Source organism: Saimiri boliviensis, chromosome 17, assembly GCF_048565385.1.
Source record: "Saimiri boliviensis isolate mSaiBol1 chromosome 17, mSaiBol1.pri, whole genome shotgun sequence".
NCBI classification, from domain to species: Eukaryota; Metazoa; Chordata; class Mammalia; order Primates; family Cebidae; genus Saimiri; species Saimiri boliviensis.
The window spans coordinates 8,039,592-8,059,227 of NC_133465.1; the positions used below are offsets into that span (position 1 = coordinate 8,039,592).

Consider the following 19,636-nt stretch of genomic DNA (forward strand, 5'->3'; position numbering starts at 1 on the left):
CTCACTGCAACCTCCACCTCCTGGGTTCAAGTGATTGCCTCAACCTCCCAAGTAGCTGAAATTACATGCATGCCATCACACTCAGCTGATTTTTGTGTTTAGTAGAGATGGGGTTTTACCATGTTGGCCAGGCTGGTCTCGAATTCCTGACCTCAGGTGATCTGCCCACCTCTGAAACTGCTGGGGTTACAGGGGCGAGCCACTGTGCCTGGCCTGATTTTGTAGAGATGCGGTCTTGCCCATGATGTTGCTCAGGCTGGTCCTGAACTCCTGGGCTCAAGTAATCCTCCAGCCTCAACTTCTCAAAGTATTGAGATTTTCTTTTAATTTTTTTGAGTCAGGGTCTTGCTTTGTCACTCAGACTGGAGTGCAGTGGTGCAATCTTGGCTCACGGCAACCTCCACTTCCTGGGATCAAGCCATTCTCATGACTCTGCCTCCCACATAGCTGGGTCTCCAGGAGCATGCCATTGCATACTGGCTTTTTTTGTATTTTTTGTAGAGATGAGATTCTGCTATGTTGGCCAGGCTGGTCTTGAACTCTCCCTCTGTTGCACAGGCTGGAGTGCAGTGGTACGATCTAGGCTCACTGCAACCTCTGCCTCCCAGGTTCAAGTGATTCTCCTGTCTCAGCCTCCCAAGTAGCTGGGATTATAGGTGCCTGCCACCATGCCCAGCTAATTTATATATATATATATATATATATATATATATATATATATATATATATATATTTTTTTTTTTTTTTTTTTTGAGATGGAGTTTCGCTCTTGTTACCCAGGCTGGAGTGCAATGGCACGATCTCAGCTCACCGCAACCTCCGCCTCCTGGGTTCAGGCAATTCTCCTGCCTCAGCCTTCTGAGTAGCTGGGATTACAGGCACGTGCCACCATGCCCAGCTAATTTTTTGTATTTTTAGTAGAGACGGGGTTTCACCATGTTGACCAGGATGGTCTCGATCTCTCGACCTCGTGACCTACCCGCCTCGGCCTCCCAAAGTGCTGGGATTACAGGCTTGAGCCACCGCGCCTGGCCTAATTTTTGTATTTTTAGTAGAGATGGGGTTTTGCCATGTTGGCCAGGCTGGTCTCGAACTCCTGACCTCATGATTTGCCTGCCTCGGCCTCCTAAAGTGCTGGGATGGGGTTACATGCATGAGCTACTATGCCTGGTCAGGCATGAGCTTTTGTAGGGCACACCAGACTGAAAATAAAGACTGTGGAGCTTTTTTTTTTTTTTTTTTCCTGAGACAGAGTCTCACTCTGTCGCCCAGACTGGAGTGCAGTAGTGTGATCTAGGTTCACTGCAACCTCCGCCTCCCAGGTTTAAGCGATTCTCCTGCCTCAGCCTCCCAAGTAGCTGGGACTACAGGCACTTGCCACTGCCCAGCTAATTTTTGTATTTTTTAGTAGAGATGAGGTTTCACCATGTTGGCCAGGATGGTCTTGATTTCTTGACCTTGCCTGCCTTGATCTCCCAACGTGCTGGGATTATAGGCATGAGCCAGCACGCCCCGCCATCCCTTGCTCTTCTTTTCCCTATATTCCACAGGGTGGAGCCAAGACTCCAGCCCACTGAGGGCAAAGGTCACCTTGGGCCCACCCATCCCCCAGGGAGCAAATTCCACTGACCAGAACACTCAGGAAGAGTCTTAGAGTGGCTGAGGCTTATCACCTCATCGACAACACGACATCAGGACATGTAATTCTTATTTATTTTTCACCCTCAACAAGGAAGAAAGGTCTCTCCCTCAATTTTGCTATTCCTCTACTTGAGGATAGGCACCCCTAACCCTCCTTCCTCCAGGGAGGCCTCAACATCAGTGTCTGTGGAAATAGTCTCTGAAGAGTGCTTGAGCTGGTGGGGTGGGGAAGGAGAAACTCAAAAGAGACACCCCCTAGGGATGGCGTCATTTTCCTACCAACTTTCTCATTGCCTCTCTTTCAAAGCGGAAGGAGTGCCAGCCCTCAGCTTCCGTCAGATCTTGGGCTCCTAGGGCCTTGTACAAGTCTATGGCCTTCTGGTTCCAGTTCAGGACAGCCAGACGGAACTGGGAGCAGCCCTTATCCAGGGCCACCTGTGGGATCAGACATCACTGACTTTCCTGGGGTCAAAAAAGGAAAAGGCTTTCTCACTCCCTCATTCAACCCGGCCCCGCCCCCCGCCCCCATATACCCTTGCTTCTTGAGGTCCTCGCTGATCACCCCATCCCTCTCCTCACCTCAGCCACCTTTTTGATTATTTTGGAACCAATCCCTTGACCTGTTGTGGAGAGAAAGAGGCAAAAAAGAACTATTGTTTGAGCTGAAGGGGATCAGAAAAGGACATCCCCTGGGATGCGGGGACAGGAGATGATGGGTGGGGTCTGTGGGGTCCTTTGTTCCCACCCCAGCCTCAGCTTCTGCCCAGTACCCCGATATTCTGGCATCACGTAGACATCTTCCAGATAAATGTTGCGTCCCTTCCATGTGCTGTAGATGAAGTAGTATAGCCCATAGCCCACCACGCAGGGCCCTGAGAGAGAGAAAAGAGGAGTAAGGCCTCTGGGAGCGGGTGGGGAGAGACAGAAAAGGCCTCTGAGAGCCTGCGGGGAGACCTCTGAGGCCGACTCGAGAGGGGGATCTCTAAGGTCAGGTGCTCTTACCCCGTGGCTCCCCGGGCGCTGGAAGAATCTCTGCTACCAAACAGTGATAGAAAGGATTCTCTCCAAAGCCATCTGCTCTCAGGGCTGCCGAGATTGGAGTTATGACAAAGAGACAGAGAAACAGGACCTGGGTGTATGCCCAGCCCGGAGCTGCCGCCTGGGGAACTCATTCCTCACTTCCGCCCCAGCCTCCGCCAGAACCTGGGCGTTGAGCCCCCCACCTTCTTCACTGATCTTCACCTGATCCAAGAGTTTTTCGAACTCGGCTAGTTCCTAAGGCGTGGGTACAGAGGCTAGATTAGGGCAGGAGAGCCCCGCTGCTCCCCGAGCAGGGTCCCAAGGCACGCCCCTCCCCCTGCCCCCCGCTCTGGCCGCGCCACTCTGACCCCCCGGTTTCCGGCCCGCAGTCTTCACCCGAATCAGCCTCAGGATATCTCCACAGTCTCCCTCCTTGGCCTCTCGGATCCGCACAGAAGCCATCCCGATCCCCACTGGCCGGGGCCAAAGTCCCAGGACCCCGCAAAGGGCAACTAGACCCCTTAAAGGGCCTGCAAGCTTGGATCCCGAAGAGCCTGGGAAAGTGGGGTGGGTGGCGAGGGCGGCGGGGCCGCAGCGGTCTAGGAAATGGAGCTGTGATTCACTCGCGGTCGGGGCGGAGAGAGTGGGCGGGCGAGGCTGTCCCCACTGCCGGGCAAAGCCCCGCCCCCTCGAAGTCCGCCGCCGCAGGGCGCACACCCATCAGCCAATAAGCTTGGAGAACAGGCGCAGCCCCGCCTCCCCGTCCCACCCCCCGGCCGCTGGGTCTTGTGACTGGGCCCTGGGTAGGGGTCAAGGTTGGAGTGCGGCGGCTTTCTAGCGGTTGTATGGGTGTCCCAGCCTTCATCGAGACATCCCACAGTTCAAAGGTTCCCCGCAGTGCTTTTTAAATTGACGAGCGGAGGCCGGGCGTGGTGGCTCACGCTTGTAATCCTAGCAATTTGGGAGGCCGGGACGGGTGGATTACTTGAGCTCAGGAGTTTGAGACCAGCCTGAGAACACGGTGAAACCCCGTCTCTACTAAAAAATACAAAAAATTAGCCGGGCATGGCGGCGTGTGCTTGTAATCCCAGCTACTCGAGAGGTTGAGGCAGGAGAATCGCTTGAAACTGGGAGGCGGAGATTGCAGCGAGCCAGGATCGGGCCACTGCACTCCAGCCTGGGTGGACAGAGCGAGACTCCATCCCAAAAAAATAAAAAATACATTGACGTATACAGTGATTATCTGCTTTAGCCTCGGGCCCACTCACCCGCCCAGATCCTGGGTAAGCCCAGCTCTGAAAGCTGTTTTCTGCAGTTCTTGAGTAGCTTGAAGTGTTACTTCTCTCAGGGGGGATATTTGCACTTATAAAAATGTTTTATTTATTTATTTATGGAGATGGATTTTTTTTTTTTTTTTTTTTTTTGAGACAGAGTCTCTGTCATCCAGGCTGGAGTGCAATGGCACCATCTCGGCTCACTGCAACGGAAGTAGAGTTTCCTCATGTTGGTCAGGCGGGTCTGGAACTCCTGACCTCATCTGACCAACTCCGCCTCCCGAAGTGCTGGGACTACAGATGTGAGCTACCGCAACTGATCTGACATTTGCATTTTAAAATGAGTCAGGGGTTGGGCACGGTGGTTCCTGACTGTAATTTCAGCACTTTGGGAGGCAGAGGCAGGCAGATCACTCGAGGTCAGGAGTTAGACACCAGCCTGACCAACATTGTGAAACCCTGTCTCTACTAAAAATACAAAAATTAGCCAGGCATGGTGGCGGGCATCTGTAATCCCACCAACATGGTGAAATCCCCGTCTCTACTAAAAAACAAACAAACAAACAAACAAAAAATTAGGTGGGCATGGTGGTGCGTGCACCTGTAGTTCCAGCTACTCAGGAGGCTGACAGGAGGATCTCTTGAATTCAAGAGGCAAGGGCGGCAGTGAGCTGAGATCATGCCACTCTCCTCCAGCCTGGGTGACAGAGCAAGACTCTGTCTAAAATAAAAATGGGTCAGGGGGTGGGTGATGAATTTCTACCGCTAGACTGTTAGGCTCTGCAATAAATAGGTAGGTAGGATCACTGGGAGGCAGGGGTGGGTTCCTTCTTAATATTCACTGAATCATACACACAACAATACCTTCTTGGGAGACAGGTCTCAGAGGCCTGGGAAAAGACTGGGGAGGAGTTTTGACCAGATGCCAGGCACTGTGCCTGCATTATCTCAATGAACGCTCTCTCATAGTTACCCCATAAACTATTATTTTCCTCATTTTACAGACAAGGTCACCGAAGCCCAGAGATGAAGTGACTTGCCCAAGTTCACCCAGCTAGAAATTTAGGATTCCATGTCTCATTTCTAGCCCTGATACAGGTTGCTACTTGGCACAAAGGGCAGGACTGTTTCTAGACCTCATGCCTGTGAATGCAGCCTCCCCAGATGGACGGAAAGCTTGGAGGACTTAGATCAGACGCTAAAGGAGGAAGAGAGGTGGGGATGGAGTATCCTCTCCCAGCTCATAAACTTTCTCGGCAGTGGAGGATGGTAGTGGAGGGACTCTGTCATTCACCTCATTGATCCCCAGAGGGTTGGCAGCTGTGTCTTGTGACTTGGTCCCTGGGCAGGGGTCAAGGGTCAGTGCCCCTGTTTCCTTTACCCTGCCCCCCCTCCCCGGGGGCAACCTTTAACCCTCCGCCGCCCACATGCAAGTCTGCCTGCCTCTACACATTCTCCCAAGAGTTGTCCGAGCCCCGAGTGGACAGCGGCTGACTATGGAGAGCAGAGGCCCACTGGCCACCTCGCGCCTGCTGCTGTTGCTACTACTGCTTGCCACTCACCAGGGATGGGCCCTGAGACCTATTCTCCCCACCCAGGTGCAGGAGCGGGACAGGGGACTCAGCTCATGCCATCTTCCCTTCTCTTCTCCTCTGGCCCTGTAGCAGTGCCTCTCCCTCTGTCTGTCTCTGAAAAGTCCTTACTCAGCCTTGCGTATTTTCTCTTTCTGATAGAGAACCCAGGACTCTCCAGGTGTCCACCTCAGCAATGGCCCAGGACACGAACCTGTTGCTGTCATGACCTTTGACCTCACCAAGATTACAAAGTATGGGGTTGGCCTAGTCCTTGACCCAGTCCTCTGGCTCTGCCCTCTCTCCATCAGCTCTTCTCTTTCCCTGTCTTCCTTTCCTTCTTTATCTGTGAACAACACCTCCCCCAAACCCACACTGGCTCTCAAAGAGCACATGACATACACGGTCTTTCCTTCTGCATCCTTCCAGATCCTCCTCCTCCTTTGAGATTCGAACCTGGGACCCAGAGGGAGTGATTTTTTATGGGGATACCAACCCTAAGGATGACTGGTTTATGCTGGGACTTCGGGATGGCAGGCCTGAGATCCAACTGCACAATCCCTGGGCCCAGCTTACGGTGGGTGCTGGACCACGGCTGGATGATGGGAAATGGCACCAGGTAAGCTAGCTCTGGTCCCAGGGGAGGGATGTCTGGAGCTGGTCTGAGGAAAAGAAACGAAACCAAGTTACTGGGCATCCCTTTACCACTGTCATCTCATTTAATCCGCATGAATACCCATAGAGTAGCTATTCTTGGTCCCATCTCATCTGATAGGAATTCTAAGGCTCAGTCATTAGGTAAGTGATATGACCTTAGTAAGCCAAGGCCAAGGATGCCAGCTGAGTCTTTAAGGTGTGTTCTTTCCACTATAGTACGAGGCTGCCTCCCAGGAAGGTGGCAGAGACAGATCCCAGGGGCCTCTGATTCTGCTTCCCACCTTCCTGCAGGTGGAAGTCAAGATTGATGGGGACTCTGTGCTGCTGAGGGTGGATGGAGAGGAGGTGCTGTGCCTGAGACAGGTCTCTGGGCCCCTGGCCAGCAAAGACCATCCTACCATGAAGATTGCGGTTGGGGGGCTGCTCTTCCCCTCTTCCAACCTTCGGTTGCCGGTAACTACATCACAGGGGTGGAACCCTAGCCAAGTCTTGATAAAGCATGCTGAGTGGGTGGCCGTGGGAATCAAAGTCCATGCTTTTAGGGAGAGGGGATGGGTTGAGAGCTGCAAGAGGGAGGCCAGATGCTCAGAGGGGAGTAAACTGAGGCGGGGAGGCTGGAACTGGGGCTCCAATGAGCTGATTTCTACATCCCCATATCTTACCTCCATCACACTCTAGCTCATTCCTGCCCTGGATGGCTGCCTGCGCCGGGATTCCTGGCTGGACAAACAGGCCGAGATCTCAGCATCTGCCCCGACTAGCCTCCGAAGCTGTGATGTAGAATCGAATCCTGGGATATTTCTCCCACCGGGGACTCATGCAGAATTCAATCTCCGAGGTAGATTTCCTTGGAGCCTATTTTCCCCACCTTGGCCAGCTCGGCCTGCCTCTGTCTTCCTCCACCACTGACCCCTTTCCTCCTTGAAGTCGTAGCTTCGAGGCCTCAGGATAATCATTTCTCCCCACAGACATTCCCCAGCCTCATGCAGAGCCCTGGGCCTTCTCTTTGGATCTGGGACTTGAGCAGGCAGCAGGCTCAGGCCACCTCCTTGGCCTTGGGACACTGGAGAACCCATCTTTGCTCAGTCTCTACCTCCAAGATCAAGTAAAGGGGGAGAATGGGGCGCTGCCTGGATTCAGTGGAGCCTGGAGCAATGAGGGAAGAGAGCAGTCCAAAATGTCGTAGTAGGAAGACTTCCAGCCCAGGAACATAGAGAGACCCTGGCTCTCCAAAATTGTTTTTTTTAATCAACAATTAGCTAGGCATGATGGTGCATGCCTGTAATCCCAAAGTCCTGGAGGCCAAGACCAGAGGATCATTTGAGGCCAGGAGTTTGTGACCAACCTGAGCAACATAGCAGAGACTTCTGTCTCAAAAAAAAAAATTAGCGAGGCATGGTGGCATGTGTCTGTTGCCCTAGCTACTTAGGAGGCTGAGGTAGGAGGTTCACTGGAGCCCGGGAGTTTGAGGCTGCAGTGAGCTATGATGGTGCCACTGCATTCTGACCTGGGCCACAGTGAGACTCTGTCTTAAAAAGATAAAAATAAAAATAAGATTTATGGATGGCACTCAGGTGGGCGGTGGGGTCAGGGACGTATCTTGAAGCTGCTCACAGCAAGCAAACAGTTGACTTAGACCCTCTATTTACTTGGGGTGAGTGTGGTTTTAAAAAGGGTAAAGCCAAAAAAAAAAAATTGGGCAGGATTTAAGTGGTGAGAATGGCCAGTAGGTGGAGGCATATTGAAGAGGCAGAATGAAGGCAGCTAGGGGTGAGGCCGCGGCAGTAGGCCAGGCTCATTCTTCCATCCCTCACTACCATCTCTTTCCCACACACTCTGCAGAAGGTGGTTCTGTCTTCTGCGTCGGGGCCAGGGCTGGATCTGCCCCTGGTCTTAGGACTCCCTCTTCAGCTGAAGCTGAGTATGTCCAGGGTGATCTTGAGCCAAGGGCTGAAGATGGAGGTCCTTGCCCTGCCTCCTTCAGGCCTGGCTTCCCTCCTTAACCTCTGGGACCAGCCTCAAGGGCGTCTCTTCCTGGGAGCTTTACCAGGTAAGAGAGAATGATGTTCAAGTTCATTAGCACACCATTGGAAACAGCTCAAGGGAGGGGGCGCATTTTGAGGGGAAACAAACTCTGGGAGGGAAGAATAGGCCCTCCCTATTCAAGAAGAAGATATGGGGGCAGTGGGAGGTAGTGCTTTTGCAAACTCAGGTTGGAGGAGTGGAAAAGTGGGGAGAAGATTCTGGATGCGATCCACCTTAATGCTCTAATGCCACCTCTGCACTACCTTCCTCTAGGAGAGGACTCTTCCACTTCTTTTTGCCTGAATGGCCTTTGGGCACAAGGTCAGAGGCTGGATGTGGACCGAGCCCTGAACAGAAGCCATGACATCTGGACTCACAGCTGCCCCCAGAACCCAGGCAACGGCACTGATGCTTCCCATTAAAGTTCCACCTAAGAAACCCCTTTGAAAGTTACTTACTATTCATTTATTCAACAAATATTCACTGTGTACTAGCAATGTACCAAGCACTGTGCCAAGTATTGAGTTATCTTTTTTTTTTTTTTTTTTTTGAGACGGAGTTTCCCTCTTATTGCCCGGGCTGGAGTGCAATGGCATGATCTCGGCTCACTGCAACCTCCGCCTCTCGGTTCAAGCGATTCTCCTGCCTCAACCTCCTGAGTGGCTGGGATTACAGGTGCAAACCACCACACCCGGCTAATATTTTGTATTATTATTAATTTTTTCTTGAGACAGAGTCTTGCTCTGTCCCCCAGGCTGGAGTGCAGTGGCGAAATCTCAGCTCACTGCAACCTCTGCCTCCTGGGTTGAAGCAATTCTCTGCCTCAGCCTCTTGAGTTGCTGGGATTATAGTTGCCTGCCACCATGCCAGGCTAATTTTTTTGTATTTTTTTTGTTTATTTGTTTTGTTTTGTTTTGTTTTGTTTTGTTTTGTTTTGTTTTGAGACGGAGTTTCGCTCTTGTTACCCAGGCTGGAGTGCAATGGCACGATCTCGGCTCACCGCAACCTCCGCCTCCTGAGTTCAAGCAATTTTCCTGCCTCAGTCTCCCGAGTAGCTGGGACTACAGGTGCGCGCCATCATGCCCAGCTAATTTTTGTATTTTTAGTAGAGACGGGGTTTCACCGTGTTGACCAGGATGGTCTCGATCTCTCGACCTCGTGATCCACCCGCCTCGGCCTCCCAAAGTGCTGGGATTATAGGCGTGAGCCACCACGCCCGGCCTTTTTTGTATTTTTAGTAGAGACGGGGTTTCATCATATTGGCCAGGCTGGTCTTGAACTCCTGACCTCAGGTGATCCTCCTGCCTCAGCCTCCCAAAGGGTTGGGATTACAGCAGTGAGCCACCATGCCTTGCTGAAAATGAGGACTTCTTAGGCTGAGATCCCAGCAACAACCCCCACAGACAGACACACCCCAGATATGGGTCAGTTTCTGGAAGTCAGGACCCACCTCATTCCTCAGAATCTACTCCCTTTGAGACTCCAGTTTCCTGCCTCTGTGGCTGGTCCAGAGAGATCAGGAGGAAGGGAAGAGATGGGATTGTGTCATCTCAGTCATCTGGTCCTTGGTCCTGCTCCCAAGGAAGGAGCAGCAGGGGGCGTGCGAGGGTCACAGGGAGATGTGGGCAGGGGTTCTGGAAAAAGGGGTGGAGACAGGGATAAAGATAAAGGGAGGAGAGCAGCAGGAGAAAGGCCCCCCTCTCTTTCTCCTGGTCTCGGTCCACTTGCTGCATTCCCAGAAGAATTCGTCTCTACTCTATTAAGCAAGAACTGGTTTGTGCTGGTCCCAGCTGGGAAAAACAGACAGATTTGGGAATATCTCTGCCCTCAAAGAATGTGGTGACCCAGCTCTCAACCACAGACCTCTGGAGAATGCTGGTGCCCCAGCATCTCTCCCTGGGGAACCCTTGTGCCCAAGCCTCTATCCCCTAGCCCCCAGCTCCCAGTCTTCAGCCCTCTTAAGAAGCCTTGTATTCTAGCCCAAAGCTCCCAGCCTACTAAGAAGCCCTGGGGCTCAAGCCCTCCATCCTCATTCCTCCCAAGAACCATTAGGTTGGGCAGGCGCAGTGGCTCACATCTACAATCCCGGCACTTTGGGAGGCGGAAGAGCGGGGATCACCTGAAGTCAGGAGTTTGAGACCAGCCTTGCCAACATAGTGAAACCCCGTCTCTACTAAAAATACAAAAATTAGCTGGGTGTGGTGGTGGAGGCCTATAAACCCAGCTGCTCTAGAGGCTGAGGCAGGAGAATCACTTGAACTCTGGAGGCGGAGGTTTCAGTGAGCCAAGATCGTGCCACTGCATTCCAACCTGGGCGACAAAGTGAGATTCGGTCTCAAAAGAAAATAAAAAAAATAAATAAATAAAATTTAAAAAGAACTATTAGGTTAAAGCATCCCTCATCTCTGGACTCCATGAGAATCCCAATGTCCGAGTCTCCTAGTTTCTTTTGTTGTTTTTGTTTTGAGACCCAGTCTCACTTTGTTGCCCAGGCTGGAGTGCAGTGGTGTGATCTCGGCTCACTGCAACCTCTGCCTCCCGGGTTCAAGTGATTCTTCTGCCTCAGCCTCCCAAGTAGCTCGGACTACAGGTATGCACCAGCACACCCAGCTAATTTTTGTATTTTTAGTAGAGACGAGGTTTCACTATGTTGTCCTGGATGGTCTTGATCTCTTGACCTGGTGATCTGTCCACTTCTGCCTCCCAAAGTGCTGCTGGGACTACAGGTGTGAGCCACCATGCCCAGCCTCTTTTTTTTTTTTTTTTTTTTTGATGGAATCTTGCTCCGTCACTCAGGCTGGAGTGCAGCGGCAGGATCTTGGCTCACTGCAACCTCCGCCTCCTGAGTTCAAGCGATTCTCCTGCCTCAGCCTCCAAAGTAGCTGGATTACAGGCGCCCATGCCCGGTTAATTTTTGCATCTTTAGTAGAGATAGGGTTTCACCATACTGGTCAGGCTGATATGAACTCCTGACCTCAGGTGATCTGCTCGCCTAGTCCTCCCAAAGTGCTGGGATTACAAGCATAAGCCACCACACCCAGCCAAGCCTCCTAGTTTCTTACAAGGATCTTTTCACCAGTAACACAGGCAGCAGGGTGAGTCACTCATTGGAGCTGCTGTCCCCTTCTACAGGGATCAGCCAAGACCTAAATGACCCAGAGTAAGGAGGTCCTGGGGAGTCTCTAGGGTGGAAGACACAAATCCCAAGCCCTGCCTCGTACCTCTCCTGATCTTGACCCTATAGATCCTCTGAGAATCTACACCTGCCTCTACCTAGCCAGCAGTGTTTGTAGAGGAGTCTTTAGCATGAGAGGGCATTCAATTTTTTTTTAATTGTTATTTATTTATTTATTTATCTGAGACGGAGTTTTGCTCTTGTTGCCCAGTATGGAGTGCAATAGTACGATCTCGGCTCATGGCAACCTCTACCTCCTGGGTTCAAGCGATTCTCTGCCTCAGCCACCCTAGTAGCTGGGGTTACAGGCATGTGCCACCACACCCGGCTAATTTTTGTACTTTTAGTAGCGACAGGGTTTCTCCATGTTCATCAGGCTGGTCTTCAACTCCCGACCTCAGGTAACCTGCCCGCCTCAGCCTCCCAAAGTGCTGGAATCACAGGCGTGAGCCACCATGCCCAGCAAGGGTTTCTCTGGCCTTTTTTTTTTTTTTGAGACGGAGTTTCGCTCTTGTTACCCAGGCTGGAGTGCAATGGCGCGATCTCGGCTCACCGCAACCTCCGCCTCCTGGGCTCAGGCAATTCTCCTGCCTCAGCCTCCTAAGTAGCTGGGATTACAGGCACGCACCACCATGCCCAGCTAACTTTTTGTATTTTTAGTAGAGACGGGGTTTCACCTTGTTGACCAGGATGGTCTCGATCTCTCGACCTCGTGATCCACCCGCCTCGGCCTCCCAAAGTGCTGGGATTACAGGCTTGAGCCACCGCACCCGGCCTAACTTCTCTGGCCTCTTGACAATGGTCAGGGTTAACTGAGGCCACATGAGCACCTGCTAGGTACCAGGCACCGTTCTAGATACTGAGGATGCATTGATGAAAAGGACGAACACCGTCCCTGCCCTGATGGAACTTATAATATAGTAGAGGGGAAGCAGACACAAACAAGAAAACAAATAAGCAGGGTTATTTCAGATAGTGGTTAGAGCAATAAAGGAAATAAAATCCTGTAATATAATAGGAGAGGGAAGGGAGGGGCAACATTAGCTGGGTAGTCAGGGAAGTCACTTGAGCAGAGACCTGAATAATGAAAAGAATCATCCTGTGGAGGCCTGTGGAGTGCGAGCCAGCAGGGAGGGGGGTCAAAGAGCCCGGATGCACCTGGGCACCCACCAAGGGAGTTGTTCTGAGTGCCAACATCCTGACCTTTTGTCCCTGGAATCTCCCCGGAGCTGGGAGCTGGCTTTTCTCTCCTCCCTTCACCCCACCCTCTCCAGGACACTGTGCCCCCAACCTCTCTTTCCCCAGCCTGCCCCAGATTCCAAGATTCCTGATTACCATCCAGAGCTGTCTACACTCTCTCATTAAGACTGACTTTGCTTTGACACCGACCTTGCCAGGCCCCCACCAAGGGCACCTACGATGCCTGCCCAGTGTCCCCTGCCTTCCCCACACTCCCCAAAAAACTTTCCAGAGCTTGGCAGCACACCCTGAAGCCTCTGGGCCTGATCTACCCACTCACTCCACCCCACCACTGCCTCTCTTTCTCTCCCTCCCTGCTGCCCCACCCCCACCAACTTTCTTTCAATTAACACGTATTGGCTGCTGCCAGTAGGCCAAACACTGTGTTAGGTAGTCCACCACAGGGACTCTAAGGATGAATAAAACTTGGTACTGGCCCTAGAGAACCAGAGTCTTTTTTTTTTTTTTTTTCTTTTGAGACAGTCTTGCTCTGTCCCCAAGGCTGGAATACAATGACGTGATCTTGGCTCTCTGCAACCTCCACTTCCTGGGTTCAAGTGGTTCTCCAGCCTCAGCCTCAGCCTCTGGAGTAGCTGGGATTACAGGCATGCACCAAAACACCCAGCTAATTTTTGTAATTTTAGTAGAGACGGGGTTTCACCACATTGGCTAGGCTAGTTTTCAACTCCCAACTTCAGGTGATCCGCCCACCTCGGCCTCCCAAAGTGCTGGGGTTACAGGCATGAACCACCATGCCAGGCCAGAACCAGAGTTTTGAGGGAGATAGACATGTGAAATGCTTTAGCATCTCAGATACTCCTTGGTATCTGAGATGCCAAGGAACCTGGTTACTAGTTCTACCAAGGACCATCAAAGAAATGAGTTATGGCCAGGTGCGGCAGCTCATGCCTGCAATCCCAGAACTTTGGGAGGCCAAGGTGGGCAGATCATCTTAAATCAGGAGTTCAAGCCGGGCACGGTGGCTCAAGCCTGTAATCCCAGCACTTTGGGAGGCCGAGGCGGGTGGATCACAAGGTCAAGAGATCGAGACCATCCTGGTCAACATGGTGAAACCCTATCTCTACTAAAAATACAAAAAAAAATTAGCTGGGCATGGTGGCGCGTGCCTGTCATCCCAGCTACTCGGGAGGCTGAGGCAGGAGAATTGCCTGAACCCAGGAGGCGGAGGTTGCGGTGAGCCGAGATCGCGCCATTGCACTCCAGCCTGGGTAAAAAGAGTGAAACTCCGTCTCAAAAAAAAAAAAAAAAAAAGTCAGGAGTTCAAGACCAGCCTGGCCAGTATGGAGAAACTCCATCTCTACTAAAAATACGAAAATTAGCTGGGTGTGGTGGCAGGCTTCTGTAATCCTAGCTACTGGGGAGGCTGAGGCAGGAGAACTGCTTGAACCCGGGAGGCAGAGGTTGCAGTGAGCTGAGATCGTGCCACTGCACTCCAGCCTGGGCAATAGAGCAAAACTCCGGAACAAAAAAATTACAAGCGTGGAAAAACAAAAGAAATGAGTTGTTAGATGTGTGAAGGTGAGCATGACAAAACCTCTGCAACACTGTTTCCCCAGCTACAAAACGGGTTTCTCTATCTAGAAGGTTGCTATGAAGATCTGATGAAATCATGTAGGTAAAATGTGTAGCATCGTGTTTGGCATACAGAAAGTGCTTAATATATAAGAGAGATAGGCTGGGCGCGGTGGCTCAAGCCTGTAATCCCAGCACTTTGGGAGGCCGAGGCGGGTGGATCATGAGGTCAAGAGATTGAGACCATCCTGGTCAACATGGTGAAACCCCGTCTCTACTAAAAATACAAAAAATTAGCTGGGCATGGTGGCGCATGCCTGTAATCCCAGCTACTCAGGAGGCTGAGGCAGGAGAATTGCCTGAACCCAGGAGGCGGAGGTTGCGGTGAGCCGCCGAGATCGCGCCATTGCACTCCAGCCTGGGTAACAAGAGTGAAACTCCGTCTCAAAAAAAAAAAAAAAAAAAAAAGAGAGAGATATTTCTCAAGATAGATGATAAATGTTGTTCTTATTAATCTCACACATAGTTCTTGACATATTAGTCTGCGCTGCTGGGTATGAAAGATCAGAGGGCATGTGAAGCGGCTGAACCATGAATGGTCTGAGATGGAGTGAGGGCAGATGGGGGGGCTCCTTGGGCTATGTGGCCTTGTGTGCCCTGCTGAGGAGCTGGAGCTTGATCTGGTCAGTCAATAAACTTTCTCTTCTAATCTCTTCTTCTTCTTCTTCTTTTTTTGAGACAGGTTCTTGTTCTGTCTCTGTCGCCCAGGCTGGGGTGCAGTGGTGCGATTTTAGCTCACTGCAACCTCCGGGGTTCAAGCGAGTCTCCTGCCTCAGTTTCCTGAGTTGCTGGGATTACAGGTATGCACCACAATGCCTGACTAATTTACTGAATGTTTAGTGAGCTGGGGTTTCACCACGTTGGCCAGGCTGGTCCCGAACTTCTGGTCTTAAGTGATCCACCCACCTTAGCCTCCCAAAGTGCTGGGATTACAGCAGTGAGCCACCGCATGGCTTGCTTTCTTTCTTTCTCTCTTTCCTTCCTCCCTCCCTCCCTTCCTTGCTCCTCCTCCTCCTCCTCCTCCTCCTCCTCCTTCTTCTGCTTCTTCTTCTCTCTCTCTCTCTCTCTCTTTCTTTCTTGAGATGGAGTTTCACTCTTGTTCCTCAGGCTGGAGTGCAATGGCACAATCTCAGCTCACTGCAACCTCCGCCTCCTGGGTTCAAGCAAATCTCCTGCCTCAGCCTCCTGAGTAGCTGGGATTATAGGCACCCACCACCACGTCCAGCTATATTTTGTATTTTTAGTAGAGACGGGGTTTCGCCATGTTGGTCAGGCTGGTCTCAAACTCCTGAACTCTGGTTCATCATGTTAGCCAGGATGATCTTGATCTCCCAAACTCATGATCTGCCATCCTCACCCTCCCAAAGCCACCGCGCCTGGCCCACCAAACATATTTTTAATTTTTTTGTAGAGATACAGTCTTACTATGTTACTCAGGCTGATCCCAAACTCAACTCTTGGCCTCAAGGAATCTTTCCGCCTCAGCCTCCCAAAGTGCTGGGATTACAGGCATGAGCCACCGTTCCAGGTTTCTTCTCTTATTTTCTTTTTATTTCTTTCCTTTCCTTCCTTCCTTCTTTCAAATGTGGTAAAATATACACAACATAACATTTACCATCTGAACTCTTTGTTTGCTTTTATTTATTTTTTTTTAATTTTTTTAATTTTTTTATTTTTTTGAGACGGAGTTTCGCTCTTGTTACCCAGGCTGGAGTGCAATGGCGCGATCTCGGCTCACCGCAACCTCGGCCTCCTGGGTTCAGGCAATTCTCCTGCCTCAGCCTCCTGAGTAGCTGGGATTACAGGCACACGCCACCATGCCCAGCTGATTTTTTGTATTTTTAGTAGAGACGGGGTTTCACCATGTTGACCAGGATGGTCTCGAACTCTCGACCTCGTGATCCACCCGCCTCGGCCTCCCAAAGTGCTGGGATTACAGGCTTGAGCCACCGCGCCCGGCTAATTTTTTGTATTTTTAGTAGAGACGGGGTTTCACCTTGTTGACCAGGACGGTCTCGATCTCTTTTTTTTTTTTTTTTTTTTTTGAGACGGAGTTTCGCTCTTGTTACCCAGGCTGGAGTGCAATGGCGCGATCTCGGCTGACCACAACCTCCGCCTCCTGGGTTCAGGCAATTCTCCTGCCTCAGCCTCCTGAGTAGCTGGGATTATAGGCACGCGCCACCATGCCCAGCTAATTTTTTTGTATTTTTAGTAGAGACGGGGTTTCACCATGTTGACCAGGTTGGTCTCGATCTCTCGACCTTGTGATCCACCCGCCTCGGCCTCCCAAAGTGCTGGGATTACAGGCTTGAGCCACCACGCCCGGCCTGGTCTCGATCTCTTGACCTCATGATCCACCCGCCTCGGCCTCCCATAGTGCTGGGATTACAGGCTTGAGCCACCGCGCCCAGCTTTTTTTTTTTTTTTTTTTTTTCAATATAAGAAGGAGTCTTGCTCTGTCGCCCAGGCTGGCTGGAGTGCAGTGGCACGATCTTGGCTCACTGCAACCTCTGCCTCCTGGGTTCTAGCAATTCTCTTGCCTTAGCCTTCTGAGTAGCTGGATTACAGGCATACACCACCACACCCAGCCCACCTTTTTTTGTATTTTTAGTAGAGTCAGGGTTTCACCATGTTGGTAAGGTTGGTCTCGAACTCCTGACCTTGTGATCTGCCCACCTTGGTTGGCCTCCCAAAGTGTTGGGATTACAGGTGTGAGCCACTGCACCCGGCTGATCGTAACCATTTTAAGTGTACATTTCAGTGGCATTACTCCATTCACTATGTTGTACAACCATCACCACCATCCATTTCCAGAACCCTTTTCATCTTTGTAAAACTGAGACTCTGCCCCCATTAAACAGAACTTTTCCATTGTCCCTCCCCCGATATCTGCATTTCAGAGCTCTCCTCTTTCCTTGTTCTTGTCTCTGCAAACACCCATTTTCTTGGGAACCCAGACAGCTAAGTCCCTGCAATTGCATGGACTGAGGGGAAGGAGAACAACGGGTACAGACTCAGGATAATCTGGATATGGGAGAGGGGGTATGGGGGCTCTCATGCCCTGGTTCCTTTCTGGAGATGCTGGTGGGAAAGGTGGGTTCCAGGAGAATGCTGGAGGTTTTTAATGGCTCTTTTCTGCCCAGGTTTTTCAGATCTCCCTTTCTCAGCTTGGTTCCCTCAAAACACCAGTGTTGCACTCAATGCAGAGCCCCCTCCACTCTCATCCGTTCCCTCCTCCCAACCTGCAGGAGAAGACAGCAAGGAAGGGAGCAATAGGTATCTCATCCTAACCCCCCTACGGTGCACAGAAGAGACTTATTTTTTTATTTCCAAGCGAGCATGGGATATACGGCAGAGACTGAGCCAGGAATTCGGAGGCCACCCTTGGCTGTGTTTGCTAAGCTTTATGTCTTGAAGATGCGGACCAGGTCTCATCTTTCCAAATGGAGCCTGGACCACTTCAATGCTTCTTACCTGAGGAAGGAAAGAGCAAGTTGCTTCTGAAGTTCCTTGCAGAAGGAGCCTTTCCATGTTCATGCCCAATTCAGCAGCCAGACACTATCTTTGGTAGCTCTACGGGTTTCCTGAGTTTGAAGAAAGTATAAATAGTCTAAGACAAAGGCCTGTTCTCAAAGAGCTTGGAGCGCTTAGAGTCTAGTTGAAGAGATAAAACACACATGAGAGTTTTCTTTTCTTTCTTTTTTTTTTTTTTTTGAGACTGAGTTTTCCTCTTGCCTAAGCTGGAGTGCAATGGCATGATTTTGGCTCACTGCAACCTCTGCCTCCCAGGTACAAGCGATTCTCTTGCCTCAGCATCCCAAGTAGCTGCGATTACAGGCACGTACCACCACCACCTTCTCCTTCAGGAAGGAGAGTGACATGATTACATAAAACCACAGGAAGTGTTTTTTTTTAGTAGAGACAGGGTTTCACTATGTTGGCCAGGCTGGTCTTGAACTCCTGACCTCCTGATCCACCCGCCTCGGCCTATCAAAGTGCTGGGATTAAAGGTGTGAGCCACCACACCTGGTCGCCCAGCTAGTTTTGTATTTTTAGTAGAGACAGGGTTTCACCATGTTGGCCAGGCTGGTCTGGAACTCCTCATCTCAGGTGATCCACTTGCCCAGGTCTCCCAAAGGGCTAGAATTACAGGCGTGGTAATTCTTGTGTTTTTAGTAGAGATGGGGTTTTACCATGTTGGCCAGGCTAGTCTTGAATCTGACCTCAAGTGATCTGCCTGTCTGGGGCTCCCAAAGTGCTGGGATTATAGGCGTGAGCCCCCTCGCCCAGCCCATTTTCATTAAATGTAATCATTTCACTCTCCCTGAAACTACAGAGTGGTTTTCTTTTTTTTTTTTTTTTTTTTTTTTTGAGACAGAGTTTTGCTCTTGTTACCCAGGCTGGAGTGCAATGGCGCGATCTCGGCTCATCGCAACCTCCGCCTCCTGGGTTCAGGCAATTCTCCTGCCTCAGCCTCCTGAGTAGCTGGGATTACAGGCACGTGCCACCATGCCCAGCTAATTTTTTGTATTTTTAGTAGAGACGGGGTTTCACTATGTTGACCGGGATGGTCTCGATCTCTTGACCTCGTGATCCACCCGCCTCGGCCTCCCAAAGTGCTGGGATTACAGGCTTGAGCCACCGCGCCCGGCGTGGTTTTCTTTTTTAAAATTTATTATTTAAGGCCGGGCACGGTGGCTCAAGCCTGTAATCCTAGCACTTTGGGAGGCCGAGGCGGGTGGATTACGAGGTCGAGCGATCGAGACCATCCTGGTCAACATGGTGAAACCCTGTCTCTACTAAAAATACAGAAAATTAGCTGGGCATGGTGGCACGTGCCTGTAATCCCAGCTACTCAGGAGGCTGAGGCAGGAGAATTGCTTGAACCCAGGAGGCAGAAGTTGTGGTGAGCTGAGATTGCGCCATTGCATTCCAGCCTGGGTAACAAGAGCGAAACTCCATCTCAAAAAAAAAAAAAAAAAAGAATTTTATTATTATTATTATTATTATTATTATTTTTTTTTTGAGACAGAGTTTCGCCCTTGTTGCCCAGGCTGGAGTGCAATGGCGCGATCTCGGCTCACCGCAACCTCCGCCTCCTGGGCTCAGGCAATTCTCCTGCCTCAGCCTCCTGAGTAGCTGGGATTACAGGCACGTGCCACCATGCCCAGCTAATTTTTTGCACTTTTAGTAGAGACAGGGTTTCACCATGTTGACCAGGATGGTCTCGATCTCTCGACCTCGTGATCCACCCGCCTCGGCCTCCCAAAGTGCTGGGATTACAGGCTTGAGCCACCGCGCCCGGCCGAATTTTATTATTTTTTATTATTATTATTAAAAAAAATTTTTTTTTATAAGACGGGGTTTCACTATGTTGATCAGGCTGGTCTTGAACTCCCGGCCTCAGATGATCTGCCCACCTTAGCCTCCAAAGTGCTTAG

The 19,636-nt window shown here is 51.0% G+C and overlaps 2 protein-coding genes across 2 annotated transcripts; one reads left to right on the plus strand and one right to left on the minus strand.

Moving 5' to 3' along the window:
* Window positions 1–1,695: 1,695 nt before the first annotated feature.
* SAT2 (spermidine/spermine N1-acetyltransferase family member 2) lies at window positions 1,696–3,326 on the minus strand. The gene is made up of 6 exons (XM_003929181.4): window positions 3,058–3,326; window positions 2,865–2,916; window positions 2,644–2,727; window positions 2,412–2,513; window positions 2,221–2,261; window positions 1,696–2,076 (listed from the first exon to the last, which is right to left on the minus strand). Exons 1-6 carry the CDS (start codon window positions 3,121–3,123, stop codon window positions 1,909–1,911), a joined length of 513 nt encoding a protein of 170 aa, XP_003929230.1. The 5' UTR covers window positions 3,124–3,326; the 3' UTR covers window positions 1,696–1,908.
* A 2,028-nt stretch (window positions 3,327–5,354) lies between these two features.
* On the plus strand, window positions 5,355–8,637 carry SHBG (sex hormone binding globulin). Its single transcript, XM_003929176.4, has 8 exons — window positions 5,355–5,533; window positions 5,669–5,760; window positions 5,936–6,125; window positions 6,455–6,616; window positions 6,842–7,001; window positions 7,132–7,268; window positions 8,006–8,213; window positions 8,462–8,637. Exons 1-8 carry the CDS (start codon window positions 5,363–5,365, stop codon window positions 8,608–8,610), a joined length of 1,269 nt encoding a protein of 422 aa, XP_003929225.1. The 5' UTR covers window positions 5,355–5,362; the 3' UTR covers window positions 8,611–8,637.
* Window positions 8,638–19,636: the final 10,999 nt, after the last annotated feature.

Bases quoted from the DNA above. Each gene is read 5' to 3' on its own strand.
- SAT2 (XM_003929181.4), bottom strand. From the start codon at position 3,123: ATGGCTTCTGTGCGGATCCGAGAGGCCAAGGAGGGAGACTGTGGAGAT. The intron at 2,917-3,057 runs GTGAAGACTGCG...CCCACGCCTTAG, and splicing joins ATATCCTGAGGCTGATTCGG to GAACTAGCCGAGTTCGAAAA. The intron at 2,077-2,220 runs GTGAGGAGAGGG...CTGATCCCACAG, and splicing joins TAATCAAAAAGGTGGCTGAG to GTGGCCCTGGATAAGGGCTG.
- SHBG (XM_003929176.4), top strand. From the start codon at position 5,363: ATGCAAGTCTGCCTGCCTCTACACATTCTCCCAAGAGTTGTCCGAGCC. The intron at 5,761-5,935 runs GTATGGGGTTGG...GCATCCTTCCAG, and splicing joins GACCTCACCAAGATTACAAA to ATCCTCCTCCTCCTTTGAGA. The intron at 6,617-6,841 runs GTAACTACATCA...ATCACACTCTAG, and splicing joins CTTCCAACCTTCGGTTGCCG to CTCATTCCTGCCCTGGATGG.